This window comes from Schistocerca gregaria, chromosome 1, assembly GCF_023897955.1.
Source record: "Schistocerca gregaria isolate iqSchGreg1 chromosome 1, iqSchGreg1.2, whole genome shotgun sequence".
NCBI lineage: Eukaryota > Metazoa > Arthropoda > Insecta > Orthoptera > Acrididae > Schistocerca > Schistocerca gregaria.
The window spans coordinates 1,057,928,988-1,057,944,543 of NC_064920.1; the positions used below are offsets into that span (position 1 = coordinate 1,057,928,988).

Genomic DNA, 15,556 nt, shown 5'->3' on the forward strand with positions numbered 1-15,556 from the left:
CATGTCTCCGCAATATCCTTTCTTTCAGGAGTGCTAGTTCTGCAAGGTTCGCAGGAGAGCTTCTGTAAAGTTTGGAAGGTAGGTGGCGGATACTAGCAGAAGTAAAGCTGTGAGTACCGGGCATGAGTCGTGCTTCGGTAGCTTAGATGGTAGAACACTTGCCCGCGAAAGGCAAAGGTCCCGAGTTCGAGTCTCGGTCGGGCACACAGTTTTAATCTGCCAGGAAGTTTCATATCAGCGCTCACTCCACTGCAGAGTGAAAATCTCATTCTGGAAACATCCCCCAGGCTGTGGCAATGCCATGTCTCCGCAATATCCTTTCTTTCAGGAGTGCTAGTTCTGCAAGGTTCGCAGGAGAGCTTCTGTAAAGTTTGGAAGGTAGGAGACGGATACTGGCAGAAGTAAAGCTGTGAGTACCGGGCGTGAGTCGTGCTTCGGTAGCTCAGATGGTAGAGCACTTGCCCGTGAAAGGCAAAGGTCCCGAGTTCGAGTCTCGGTCGGGCACACAGTTTTAATCTGCCAGGAAGTTTCATATCAGCGCACACTCTGCTGCAGAGTGAAAATCTCATTCTGGACACATCCCCCAGGTTGTGGCTGTGCCATGTCTCCGCAGTATCCTTTCTTTCAGGAGTGCTAGTTCTGCAAGGTTCGCAGGAGAGCTTCTGTAAAGTTTGGAAGGTAGGTGGCGGATACTGGCAGAAGTAAAGCTGTGAGTACCGGGCATGAGTCGTGCTTCGGTAGCTTAGACGGTAGAGCACTTGCCCGCGAAAGGCAAAGGTCCCGAGTTCGAGTCTCGGTCGGGCACACAGTTTCAATCTGCCAGGAAGTTTCATATCAGCGCTCACTCCACTGCAGAGTGAAAATCTCATTCTGGAAACATCCCCCTGGCTGTGGCAATGCCATGTCTCCGCAATATCCTTTCTTTCAGGAGTGCTAGTTCTGCAAGGTTCGCAGGAGAGCTTCTGTAAAGTTTGGAAGGTAGGAGACGGATACTGGCAGAAGTAAAGCTGTGAGTACCGGGCGTGAGTCGTGTTTCGGTAGCTCAGATGGTAGAGCACTTGCCCGTGAAAGGCAAAGGTCCCGAGTTCGAGTCTCCGTCGGGCACACAGTTTTAATCTGCCAGGAAGTTTCATATCAGTGCACACTCTGCTGCAGAGTGAAAATCTCATTCTGGACACATCCCCCAGGTTGTGGCTGTGCCATGTCTCCGCAGTATCCTTTCTTTCAGGAGTGCTAGTTCTGCAAGGTTCGCAGGAGAGCTTCTGTAAAGTTTGGAAGGTAGGAGACGGATACTGGCAGAAGTAAAGCTGTGAGTACCGGGCGTGAGTCGTGCTTCGGTAGCTCAGATGGTAGAGCACTTGCCCGCGAAAGGCAAAGGTCCCGAGTTCGAGTCTCGGTTGGGTACACAGTTTTAATCTGCCAGGAAGTTTCATCAAAATTTTTCACTCAGTTGCTGCTTGGAGTGTGTCCATAAAGAGAAAACAATGTGTTGTGTTGCACAGTGGTTTAAAGCAAGTAAGCACATATAGAAAAAATGTGACATAATTACTTACTTCAAAATTTTTGCACTCAATTGCTGCTTGGAGTGCTGTTCTTCCAGCACAATCCTGCATATTAACATTGGCACCTTCTTTTAGCAATAACTTTACGGACTGTTTTTCTTTGACAGCAAGCATCAGTGGGGTCTGCCCAGCATTGTCCTGTTGATTGATCCCCATTTCATGCAGCTCATTTCTCTCATTTAGCAGTAATTCCACTGCCTCAGCACTGTAGGACTGAGCTGCCCAGTGCAGAGGCATCCGACCATTTAAATCCCTCTCTGTTACATCTGCTCCAGCAGCTATCAGAGCTTCCACAGTCTGAAACAAAATTCCTCTGAAATGTTTATAATGTGGTGATTGTTATGAAAAAATTAGCCTTGTCACTGTTAGAATTAATGTGAAGAGATCATGTTGTTCTGTTCAAGTGAATAGCAAATCTCAATTAATAATTCTTCTTTTGTTACAAATATCTTACAAGCGAGTCCCAAATGCATTGTAATTCTACTTCATATTTATGTAGGAAAAAAACGAATGACATTAAAAAAATAAAGTGTAAATATTATAAAGTGTAAGTATTATGCAAATCATGCTATATTACTTAATAAAAGGTATCATAGATCTAGCATATGACCATTTTCAATCGACTTGTAAGGAAAAAAGGTTACATCAATGGAAAACCCAGGAACTAATATAACATTTCTATGAGCAGAAATAGGAAAGGTGCTTAGCAACACATGGATATCAAAGTCCTTTTTCACAGTTATGACACACAAACACACACACACACACACACACACACACACACAAAAACACAGACACCCAAATTGTCTCAAAATCCTGCAGCCTGGACTGTGCAGGTAGTAATTTTGCATGTGCTGAATGGCTGATGGGGAAATAGAGGTGGCATGAAGTGGGAAGAGGGAGGAACAAAAAGAGAACAGAAACATCATGTCAGTATAAAACATGTAGTTGCATGCAGAAGTATGGCAAATAACAAGGCAGGGGGCAAGGTATGGTGCTGCTGAAAACAATGCCAAGACAAAAGTGCAGAGGGACAGTGAAGGTTACAGAGATGGAGAGTGATAATGTCAGGGTCTGGTGACTCCTCCAAACACAGTTCCTCTCATTTCCAACTGCTGTTTATCTTTTCTACACTTTGTGAATTTCATAGGGCAGCAACCTCTATCCAGGAAGTTTTCTAAGTTCCAAGCATACACAAACTACATCTTAAAAAATTAATTTTTTTTAGGAAGATTTATCAAGTGAGAGGTCTTAACTTGTTTTTAGGACACACCTGCACATCAGTAACATTTAGTACACAGGTAATTTCCGTATAAAAAAGCAATATTATTTTTATATTCCATTATACACATCATATTCCACCAATCACCTGAATGGGGAAAGAAGGAAAAAAGTGATCCCAATTAAAGAGCAATATAACAAAATGTCACAAAGATACTAATTATGATCATACCAGCAGCCTGCCATGGCCTCACTTTGGTAGCACCAAATATCTACATCCAGGCAAAGTGTCCAAAATATGTAGTAGTATACAGAAACCTTCCAGAAGAAATGCTCCGCCTATTACTAAAAGTCATATCGGGACTCGATTAGTACCTGAAATTAGTCTTTACAAACAGACAGAGAAACATCAAGGAGGACTTTGATCAATAATATGTTTGGCTAGCGCATACACAAACACTACGCAGAGTAGCCATGCGGTTGGAGGTGCCATCTCACTAATTGCGCGGCTCCTCCTGCCGGAGGTTCTAGTCCTCCCTCAGGCATGGGATTGCGTGCTGTATTTAGCGTAAGTTAGTTTAAGTAGTGTGTAAGTCTAAGGACCATGACCTTAGCAGTTTGGTCCCTTAGAAATTCACACATATTTGAACATTTATACACAAACCATCAGTCTGTCTATTAACGATAACCATTTCAAAATCCTTGCATTAGTTACTGGGGTTGGCAATTATATACAGACAGAAATACATGGTGGGGGATTTTAATCTGTACTTCTATACTAATATATTAAGCCATTCCCGAAAATCTCAAAAAGTTCGTGACCAATATACTTCAAATTTTATACAGTTACCTAATAAATGTTCAGACAATCATAGGCTACATTTCTTAAGTATGTGATGTATAAATACATATATAATATATAAATGGCAAATATCGTTAGTAGAAACCTTGAAAAGTTCTTGACCAATTTACTTCAAACTAAGGTATTTAAGGGTTTCCCTGCCAATGAGACTGATAACATGCTGGAGGAGCTGAATATTGGACATTAGTTTTGTGTATTCATAGAGAAATAATGTTCACTGAAAAAACATGCATTTGTTAAAACATGCGTTTGTTTGTTAAGTTCTGTTGCTTGTTTTTGACAGTTTGGTATTAAAGTTTGTAAGTAGGAGATAAATAAGTGGTTCTCCATGAAAATCAGATTACTTTTTCCCACAAATTCTGGGGCTTTAAGGGGTCAACTGAGCAAGTGATGATGCAGTTTTGCCACCTACCTATGACATTTTTGATGAACTTCTCTGAGTGCCATTTAGCCTGCAATAATGTAGTTACATGTAATTGTGTTGATTTTGGATCTAAGACAAGGATTCAAATTTAAAAATGATCAGCAGTAGTAGAGCAATAAAAGGAAAAATTTTAAATGTGATAAAATCAGAAAAAGCAGACAAAAAATACATAAATATAGAAATGGTAACATTAGGTGAAATTGCAAAAGTGAATGGAAATTTAACTTCTGCGCTGGTTAATACCATTAAATCCCTACATAAGTCAGTTTTCAGAACAGTTCTAGATGATATAAGAAATCACAAATGCTTGAGAGAATTTTCTGGCTTTATTTTTCAATCAATATCAGCATGTCATCAACCTGAAGCTAAGAAGAGATTCATTGAAGTATCTTTTTCAGAAGCAGAGTTAGAAGCAATCTGAAATACATCATGTGCTCAAAAGTATCCAGACACCTCCAGAAACATATGTTTCTCACATTAGGTGCATTGTGCTGCCACCTACTACCAGGTACTTCATATCAGAGACCTCAGTAGTCATTAGACATCATGAGAGAGCAGAATGGGGCGCTCCGCAGAACTCATGGACTTTGAACGTGGTCAGGTGATTGGGTGTCACTTGTGTCATAAGTCTGTATGCAAGATTTTCTAAAGATCCCTAGGTCCACAGTTTCTGGTGTGATAGTGATATAGAAATGTGAAGTGACACATACAGCACAAATGTGTACAGGCTGAACTCCTCTGTTGACTCACAGAGACCACTGACAGTTGGAGAGAGTTGTAAAGTGTAATAGGTAGACATCTATCCAGACTATCACACAGGAATTCCAAATTGCACCAGGATCCACTGCAAGTACTATGACAGTTAAGCAGGAGATGAGTAAACTTGGATTTCATGGTTGAGAGGCTGCTCATAAGCCACACATCATACCAGTAGATGCCAAACGACACCTCACTTGGTGTAAGGAGGGTAAACATTGGACGACTGAACACTGGAAAAACATTGTGTGGAGTGATGAATCAGAGTACACAACGTGGTGATCTGTGGGTATGGCGAATCCCTGGGTGAATGTCATCTGCCAGTGTGTGTAGTGCGAATGGCAAAATTTGGAGGTGGTGGTGTTATAGTGTGGTCATGTTTTTCATAGAGGGGGCTTGCACCCCTTGTTGTTTTGCATGGCACTATCACAGCACAGGCCTACATTGATGTTTTAAGCACCTTCTTGCTTCCCATTGTTGAAGAGCAACTCAGGATTGGCGATTGCATCTGTCAACACAATCGAGAACATGTTCACAATGCATGGCCTGTGGTGGAGTGGTTACACCACAATAAAATCCCTGTAATGGACTGCCCTGCACAGAGTCCTGATGTGAATCATTCATGCCAGGCCTCACCGACTAACATCGATACCTCTCCTCAGTGCAACACTCCATAAAGAATGGGCTGTCATTCCCCAAGAAACCTTCCAGCACCTGGTTGAATGTATAACCTGTGAGAGTGGAAGCTATCATCAAGGCTAAAGGTGGGCCAACACCATATTGAATTCCAGCATTACCGATGGAGAGCATTACAAACTTGAAAGTCATTTTCAGCCAGGTGTCTGGATATGTTTGATCACATATTGTATATTGTGTATAGGCAGTGGGACAAAAAATGAAATTGCTACTGGCATTTGTTATTATTTACCCAACATTCATGGACTTGCGGTGAAAATTAAATATGATATACAATGTAAAGATGATGGTAATGATACTGATGATAAAAAGAGGATGCAAATGGGTAGTGATAGAAGACTGAGTGTACTTGAAAAGATGATGACAAAAGTTTCTGATTTAGAAAAAGTGAAACCTGATTCTCACCACATTCACAAGATCAATGTAAATTTTCTCTGTCATTCATTACATTGCAAATTCTTGTTTTCACAAAAAAGGAAAAAAAATTGCTTTGAGGTTTGCCTAAGCTTTTTATTCTGGATAATAAGATTCTTACATCATGAACTGCACTGAAGAAAGCTTTGCAGGAAGAATTTAACATAAAAACAAGTGCTATGGAGATCCACTAACTGTTGTCTTGATGAAAGAAGAAATGGGAAGAGTCTCTTCGAGAATATTTTCTCATTGTGAAGGAAATTGCCAGCTGTACTGGTACTGATAATGATGCACTATTTCAATATGTGACTGATGAGCTAGGATATGACACAGGCATAAAACTACTACTTGATGGCACTGGAAATATGAAAGTGTTTAAGGGATAAAAAGGCATTATGAAAGAGCTGCGAAGTCAGTGCTGGAAAGAAATGCTGGTGACAAAAGTTAAGCCATGATAATGTAAACTCCATAAGAAAGATGCCAACCCCCATGAACCATGGAACTTCCCGTTGGTGGGGAGGCTTGCGTGCTCAGCGATACAGATAGCCATACCGTAGGTGCAACCACAACGGAGGGGTATCTGTTGAGAGGCCAGACAAACACGTGGTTCCTGAAGAGGTGCAGCAGCCTTTTCAGTAGCTGCAGGGGCAACAGTCTGGATGATTGACTGATCTAGCCTTGTAACACTAACCAAAACAGCCTCGCTGTGCTGGTACTCCAAACGGTTGAAAGCAAGGGGAAACCACAGCCGTAATTTTTCCCGAGGGCATGCAGCTTTACTGTATGGTTAATGATGATGTCGTCCTCTTGGGTAAAATATTTCAGAGGTAAAATAGCCATTTGGATCTCCGGGCGGGAACTACTCAGGAGGACATTGTTATCAGGAGAAAGAAAACTGGCGTTCTACGGATCAGAGCATGGAATGTCAGATCCCTTAATCAAGCAAGTAGGTTAGAACATTTAAGAAGGGAAATGGATAGGTTAAAGTTAGATATAGTAGGAATTAGTGAAGTTCGGTGGCAGGAGGAACAAGACTTTTGGTCTGGTGAATAAAGGGTTATAAATACAAAATTAAATAGGGATAGTGCAGGAGGAGGTTTAATAATGAATAAAAAAAATAGGACTGCAGGTAAGCTACTACAAACAGCATAGTGGACACTTTATTGTGGCCAAAATAGCCACAAAACCCATGCCTACTACAGTAGTACAAGTTTATATGCCAACTATCTCTGCAGATGACGAAGAAATTGATGAAATGTATGATGAAATAAAAGAATTTATTCAGATAGTGAAGGGAGATGAAAATTTAATTTTCATGGGTGACTGGAATTCGGTAGTAGGAAAAGGGAGAGAAGGAAATGTAGTAGGTGAATATGGATTGGGGCTAAGAAATGAAAGAAGAAGCCACCTCGTAGAATTTTGCACAGAGCACAACTTAATCATAGCTAACACTTGGTTCAAGAATCATAAAAGAAGTTTGTATACATGGAAGAAGCCTGGAGATACTGACAGATTGCAGATAGAATATATAATGGTAAGACAGAGATTTAGGAACCATGTTTCAAACTGTAAGACATTTCCAGGGGCAGATGTGGACTCTGACCACAATCTATTGGTTATGAACTGTAGATTAAAACTGAAGAAACTGCAAAACGGTGGGAATTTAAGGAGATGGGACCTGGATAAACTGACTAACCCAGAAGTTGTACATAGTTTCAGGGAGAGAATAAGGGAACAAATGGCATGAATGGGGGAAAGAAATACAGTAGAAGAAGAATGGGTAGCTTTGAGGGATGAAGTAGTGAAGGCAGCAGAGGATCAAGTAGGTAAAAAGACGAGGGCTGGTAGAAATCCTTGGGTAACTGAAGAAATATTGAATTTAATTGATGAAAGGAGAAAATATAAAAATGCAGTAAATGAAGCAGGCAAAAAGGAATACAAACGTCTCAAAAATGAGATCGACAGGAAGTGCAAAATGGCTAAGCAGGGATGGCTAGAAGATAAATGTAAGGATGTAGTGGCTTATCTCACTAGGGGTAAGATAGATACTGCCTACAGGAAAATTAAAGAGACCTTTGGAGAAAAGAGAACCACTTGTATGAATATCAAGATCTCAGATGGAAACCCAGTTCTAAGCAAAGAAGGGAAAGCAGAAAGATGGAAGGAGTATATGGAGGGTCTATACTAGGGCGATGTACTTGAGGACAATATTATGGAAATGGAAGAGGATGTAGATGAAGACGAAATGGGAGATACGATACCGTGTGAAGAGTTTGACACAGAGCACTGATACACCTGAGTCGAAACAAGGCCCCCTGGAGTAGACAACATTCCATTAGAACTACTGACGGCCTTGGGAGAGCCAGTCCTGACAAAACTCTACCATCTGGTAAGCAAGATGTATGAGACAGGCGAAATACCCTCAGACTTCAAGAAGAATATAATAATTCCAATACCAGAGAAAACAGCGTTGACAGGGGTGAAAATTACTGAACGATCAGTTTAATAAGTCACGCCTGCAAAATACTAACGCAAATTCTTTACAGATGAATGGAAAAACTAGTCGGAACGCATGAGGAAATACTGACCCTACGATTTATCTTAGAAGCTAGATTAAGAAAAGGCAAACCTACGTTTCCAACATTTGTAGACTTAGAGAAAGCTTTTGACAATGTTGACTGGAATACTCTCTTTCAAATTCTGAAGATGGCAGGGGTAAAATACAGGGAGTGAAAGGCCATTTACAATTTGTACAGAAATCAAATGGCAGTTATAAGAGTCGAGGGGCATGAAAGGGAAGCAGTGGTTGGGAAGGGAGTGAAACAGGGTTGTAGTCTCTCCCCAATGTTATTCAATCTGTATATTGAGCAAGCAGTGAAGGAAACAAAAGAAAAATTCGGAGTAGGTATTAAAATCCATGGAGAAGAAATAAAAACTTTGAGGTTCGCTGATGACATTGTAATTCTGTCAGAGACAGCATAGGACTTGGAAGAGCAGTTGAACGTATAGTGTCTTGAAAGGAGGATATAAGATTAACATCAACAAAAGCAAAATGAGGATAATGGAATGTAGTCGAATTAAGTCGGGTGATGCTGAGGGAATTAGATTAGGAAATGATACACTTAAAGTAGTAAAGGAGTTTTGCTACTTGGGGAGCAAAATAACTGATGATGGTTGAAGTAGAGAGGATATAAAATGTAGACTGGCAATGGGAAGGAAAGCATTTCTGAAGAAGAGAAATTTGTTAATATCGAGTATCGATTTACGTGTCAGGAAGTCGTTTCTGAAAGTATTTGTATAGAGTGTAGTCATGTATGGAAGTGAAACATGGATGATAAATAGTTTAGACAAGAAGAGAATAGAAGCTTTTGAAATGTGGTGCTACAGAAGAATGCTGAAGATTAGAAGGGTAGGTCACATAACTAATGAAGAAGTGTTGAATAGGATTGGGGAGAAGAGAAGTTTGTGGCACAACTTGACTAGAAGAAGGGATCGGTTGGTAGGACATGTTCTGAGGCATCAAGGGATCACCAATTTAGTATTGGAGGGCAGCGTAGAGGGTAAAAATCGTAGAGGGAGATCAAGAGATGAATACACCAAGCAGGTTCAGAAGGATGTATGTTGCAGTAATACTGGAAGATGAAGAAGCTTGCACAGGATAGAGTAGCATGGAGAGCTGCATCAAACCAGTCTCAGGACTGAAGACCACAACAACAACAACAAGAAAGATGGCAAGGATCCAAGCAACATAAATACTAAAAGTGCAGCTTGGGACCCAAACAAAAAGTGTTTCAATTGTGGTGCCAGTGGTCACAGGTTAAGTGATTGCAACCACAAGAGCAAGGGAACAAGATGCTTCAGTTGCAGTGACTTTGGCCATATTTCTTATGAACGCATGAAAGTAAAGAACAACCAAAAGGTGAAAATGCACATAAGCATTGTTAAGAAGAGTATTAAAAACTGTAAATTTAAAAATGTCCAAAGATATGAAGGTGTTGGATGATGGTGGCAGCCAACACAGTTAATCAAACAGGTTGTTTATGAGGTTATAAATGCTTCAAAATTGCTATAAACAGATGTAGTCTTGGCAGGAGTTGGGAAAAACTTCATCTCTCCACAAGCATATTTTACAGGCATTGTTGAGATAGATGATGTGAAAACTGAAACAGAAATTTATGTGGCTTCTAGAGATACTATAAATTTAGAAATGGTAGTTGGGGAACAATCTTCTCAGAAATCAACACTTAGATCCAACAGATACTGGATTTATGTCTGTAATGAACAATATTTTACAGGCATTGTTGAGATAGATGATGTGAAAACTGAAACAGAAATTTATGTGATTTATAGAGGTACTATAAATTTAGAAATGGTAGTTGGGGAACAATCTTCTCAGAAATCAACACTTAGATCCAACAGATACTGGATTTATGTCTGTAATGAACAATATTTTACAGGCATTGTTGAGATAGATGATGTGAAAACTGAAACAGAAATTTATGTGGTTTCTAGAGGTACTATAAATTTAGAAATGGTAGTTGGGGAACAATCTTCTCAGAAATCAACACTTAGATCCAACAGATACTGGATTTATGTCTGTAATGAACAATTGCAATCTGTTTATCATCACACAATGCATTACGTAGCTGCATCACCTTTTTAGTTGCTCCTTCATATCTGTACCATCAAAGTAAAAATATAAATTTACTATCACTTGTAAAATATGTGGGATTTTCTAACAGGCAACAGGTAGCTTTACTTATTTGTAGGATTTTAAACTAACTTATTCCTAACACTAACATATTTTCAAATGCCTCTCTGAGAATCAGCCATACCTTTGTATCACCTGCAGCAGCTGCAATATGGAGAGGAGTCTTCCCTTGCAAGTCTTTAGCATTGGGGCTAGCACCTGATGTCAATAGTATTTGAACAAGAGTCTGCTTTTCTGTGTGCCATGGAGGCAACTGTGCAGCGCACATTAAAGCTGTCTCTCCATTTTCATTCTTTTCTTCAAGTGTAGTAAGTTTTTTATTCAGTATATACTTCACTTTGTCAAGTGCATCTCTTTGAGCTCTGACTGCACAATGTAGGATATTATTACCATCATTATCGCAACCAATCTCTTGTTGATGCTTCTTCATGAGAAACTTTGTGATTTCAATATTATCATTCTCAAATGATGTATGTAAGGCTGTCTTGCCATGTTTATCTTTTACTGTTAAGTCAGCTCCAGCATTAATCAGTAGCTGTTTCACCTGTAAAGAAAAATACCAAAATAATTTCATACATAAGAGACTACAATAAAACAACAGTTATACACAATACATCTGATAGATGTGGGAGTTTCAACCAATGGTCAGTCCAGGATGGAACAACAACAATATTATGAAAAGCTAGACTGCTAATCACCGCATAGAGAAGTCACTGAATCACAGACAAGCACAAGGAAAGGGTCACAGTGGCCATCACAAAATTAGACCCCTCTAGGTCATCACACCTGCTGCCTGCAATCCATAGTGAATTGCCCACCCCATAGCTTTGTTGTCACATATTCACTGTTAACAGAACACCACCAGCTGAATTTTCAGTGTTTCTTTGTGATATTGTGTGTTTTCGTGTAGTTTCTGTCTTCTATGAAATAGTGCATTGACATGTGATTGGCAGTGAGCTAAATGCAGTGACAAGGGCCAACATGTGGTGATAATCCATTTTCTATGTGTAAAGGGAAAAAAGAACATTAACAGTGCAGTAACATCAGTAGAATCTGTAGATGTGAGCACATATTTCAGATCACCATATAAATGAAAATTGAAATCTATGGAATTTGATGATTTTGACAAGAAATTAGTGCAGACAACTGTACTTCAATACTATGACGGAAGAGAGTATCTGCTGGCTAGAAAAATACAGGGAGATCACCATGAAAAAATTAACTATTCTTGCTCAAAGATCTCTGTTGCTTATCTTCCCTACTCATTTGATTTTAGGTTTAGGTAGTGTAATGATGAATGAAAATTTTTAATGGACTGCAGAGACATTGTAACAGGGAGAATAAAGTTTTGTGTACGAAGCACTTATTGTAATAAACTTTGATAAAACCTGGATTACACAAAACCATATGGACAAATGTATTTTGGTGGACTTCAATGGAAATAATGGCCTGCAGGTACCTACAGTTTCTTTTATACAGCATATATTGACAATTTAGGTGACGGTGAAGTGACAAAATGTCAGTAAGCGGTGCAAATAAAATATTTTCAGGATGTAGGGAATATTATCAGTTGTATTGACATGAGCCTTCAAAACAGAAATACTGGCAGTGGCAGACAAGTACTTCCATGCTGTCGCACATGGAATCTCTCATAAATAAAATGCGTTCATGAGTCACACAATACAATAATGATGTTAGGAAAAATAGTTTTATAGTTTTCTTAACAATTTTCTCAGTAGAAGTTTCTAAAGGTCCAAGATGACATAAATTCATCAGCAACACCATTTTTTGTTACGTAGGCAGAAAAGTTTCACACCTATACAGTATTTTATTTTTTATCTTGGAATACTTTTATGGTTTCATGACGAAACATGTATTAAGCATCTCTATAAACTTTTAGCATGTTCATAAATTTTTTTATGTTAGTGGTTCTGTATTTTCAACATGTTGAAGTCAAGGATTACTTTCTTCAAAATTTCTTGTAAAATTAGCTTTTATTGTCCTTCATAGCAGCTGGTAAGAATTTTCTTTTGGAAAGTACTCTATCATATTCTAGACTAAAAATAAAGATGTATCTTTTTTTTTAGAATTTTTACTAACATCTGAAATTATCACTAACTGGCGATGCTCTAAAGTCATGAGATGACCTTGAGGTGCCTATTTTCAAGACGGCAGTTATACTAAACATTTATAAGCTTTCAACCAAAAGGCCTTTTTCAGAAATAGTAAGAACACACACATTCACACAAGCACAACTCTTACACAGACAGCCATAGTATCTGGCTGTTGTGGCCGACTGTGGACTAGAACTATATCTGATGTGAGCACCAATCTGGGATAGGTTGTGGAGGTAAGCAGGAGGCTTGGGGGGGGGGGGGGGGCAGAGAGGAGGGGAGGGTAGGATAGGATAGGGCTGTTAGGTGCAGAGTTGTGAGGTTGTGCTGGGGGTTGGGGAAGGGGAGAGGTGAGAGGAGAAAGGTAGAGAAGGGGAACAGACTAGTAGGTGCAGTTGCAGAATGAATGCAAGTATATTTCAGGGGCTGGAGCAGGGCAAGGGATAGATAGGTGGAGGACTGGGACTTGCAAAGGTTGTGGGGGAAGGGGGGGGGGAGGTTACAAGAATGAAGGATATGCTGAAGGGAGAGTTCCCACCAGCCAATTTGGAAAGGGTGGTATTGGCAGGAAGGGCCCAGGTGTTGCACACTGTGAATCAGTCACTGAAGTGAAGACACCCTCTTGCGCATCACGTTCAGAAACTGGGTGGTCCAGCTGTCTGTGGGCCACAGTCTGCCAATGGCCATTCTTGAGGAGAGACAGATTGTTAGGTGTCATGCCCACATAGAAAGCAGCGCAGCAGCTTTTGCTTAGTTTGTAGATCACGTGGTTGCATTCATGGGTAACCCAGCCTTTGATGGGATAGAATATGACAGTGACATGACTGGAGCAGATGGCAGTCAGGGGGTGTATGGGACAGGTCTTGGAGTAGGGATGGACAAGGATATTGTGCAGTTTCAGTGGTTGGCAGAATACCACTGTAGGAGGGATGGGAAGGATAGTGGTTTGCATATTTCTCATTTCAGGGCTTGACAATAGGTAGTCAAAATGCTGGCAGAGGATGTGATTCAGTTGCTTCAGTCCTGGGTGGAACTGAGTCATGTGAGAAGTGCTGTTTTGTGGCAGGACAGTAGGTATGTAGGAGGTGGTAGGGACTGGAGAGACAAAGCACAGGATATTTGTTTCTGAACAATGTTTTAAGGATAATTTTGATGCGTGAAAACCACAGTGGGACCATTGAACATATTTGGAGAGGGACCATTGATGTGACAACCACTGGTGCCTAGGCTGTATGAAAGGGACTTCTTCATACGAATTGGATGGCAGCTATTAAAGTGGAGCTATTGTTAGTGGTAGATACATTTGACGTGGATGGTGGTACTTATGTATCCATCATCAATATTGAGGTCAACATTGAGGAAGGTGGCTTATCGTGCAGAGGAGGACCAGGTGAAGTAAATGGGAAAGATGGTGTTCACCCTCAGTTCAGATCACGAAGACATCATCAATGAATCTGAATCAAGTGAGGGGTTTGGGATTCTGGGTGGTTAGGAAGGATTCCTCTAGATGGTCCATGAACAGATTGGCATATAATGTGTCACAAAGGTGCCAGTTGCTGTACCATGGGTTTGTTTGTAGGTGATGCTTTCAAAGAAGAATGAATTATGAGTGAGGATATAATTGGACATGATGACAAGGAAGGAAGTTGTCGGTTTGCACTCAGTTGAGCTTTGGAAATGTTACTGTTCAATAGCAACAAGCCCATTGGGGATGGTAGTGTGGTGAGTGGCATCAACAATGACATGAAGGATAGCAGGTGATAAGGAACAGTAACTGTGGATAGCTAGTGGAGGAAACTGTTGGTGTCTTTCATATAGGGTCTTAAATAGGTAACAGGCTGAAGGTGTTGATCCTTAGTCAGAACTCAGTCCCAAACACTGTTCCTGCTGCATTGGTGCCTACCTCATGGAATCCCCCGCAGATGGCCTGACCATCACATTATGTATCTCCATCTGCAAATACTGCTTCCACAATGACCTCTATCTGTTCAAAGTCAATCAAACCATAACTCTTGCCAATTCTGCCCTGCAAAACCATATAAATTTGGCCTAAACCCCTTCCCCATAGCTCCTCTCCATCTGCAAAATTCTTTTGCTCTGAAATCCAACATTTGAGCACCCCAGTTTCAACTTCCAGTTTGAAACTTAGCAGCATGCACAATGTCACATCAAAAATCTTTACAACCTGTTCATCTCCTACTGCCATCTTGGACAACTGCTATTTACCACCTATACAAGAGCCTCCAAGCCTCTCCCCACATCCTCTCACAGCTGTCAAACCATGTCTTACAGACTTAATACATTTACCTCAACCTCAGAAACTCTCTTTAACCTCCACCTCATGGAACCCCCGCAGATGGCCTGACCATCACATTATGTATCTCCATCTGCAAATGCTGCTTCCACAATGACCTCTATCTGTTCAAAGTCAATCAAACCATAACAGGAGCCAAACAGACCCAAAACATGAACCTGTCTTCCTAAAGCTTCAGTCCAACGGAAGTATCAGACCTTTCCAAAGACCTTACCTTTTGCCCATTCCTAAATTTAACCACGCTACACTTGCTAAACCCCTCCTCTCCTTCTCCCAGTACATACAGTGGAAACACTTTTTCACCACAAACCCTATGCATCAGACTCAATCCAAAACCAATACTGAACCCTGCCTGACTCAGTTCATTTCTCCATCTTACTGTGATTCACCCCAACTACCCACAGAATACCTGCTGTTAACTTTCTAGAAATTCCTAACCATGAGGTTTGCCTCATTGTCATTCCCGAAATCCTTCAACATGG

General features: G+C 40.5%; 1 protein-coding gene across 1 annotated transcript in view; it reads right to left on the reverse strand.

Annotated features, from left to right (window-relative positions):
- The window catches only part of LOC126281065 (serine/threonine-protein phosphatase 6 regulatory ankyrin repeat subunit C-like), a 333,306-nt gene that overhangs the window by 21,124 nt on the left and 296,626 nt on the right, over positions 1-15,556 (reverse strand). The window contains exons 14-15 of the mRNA XM_049979813.1: positions 10,771-11,190; positions 1,554-1,859 (exon numbers count right to left, since the gene is read on the reverse strand). Of these exons, the coding sequence (XP_049835770.1) occupies positions 1,554-1,859; positions 10,771-11,190 (726 nt within the window). The remainder of the gene's footprint in view (positions 1-1,553; positions 1,860-10,770; positions 11,191-15,556) is intronic.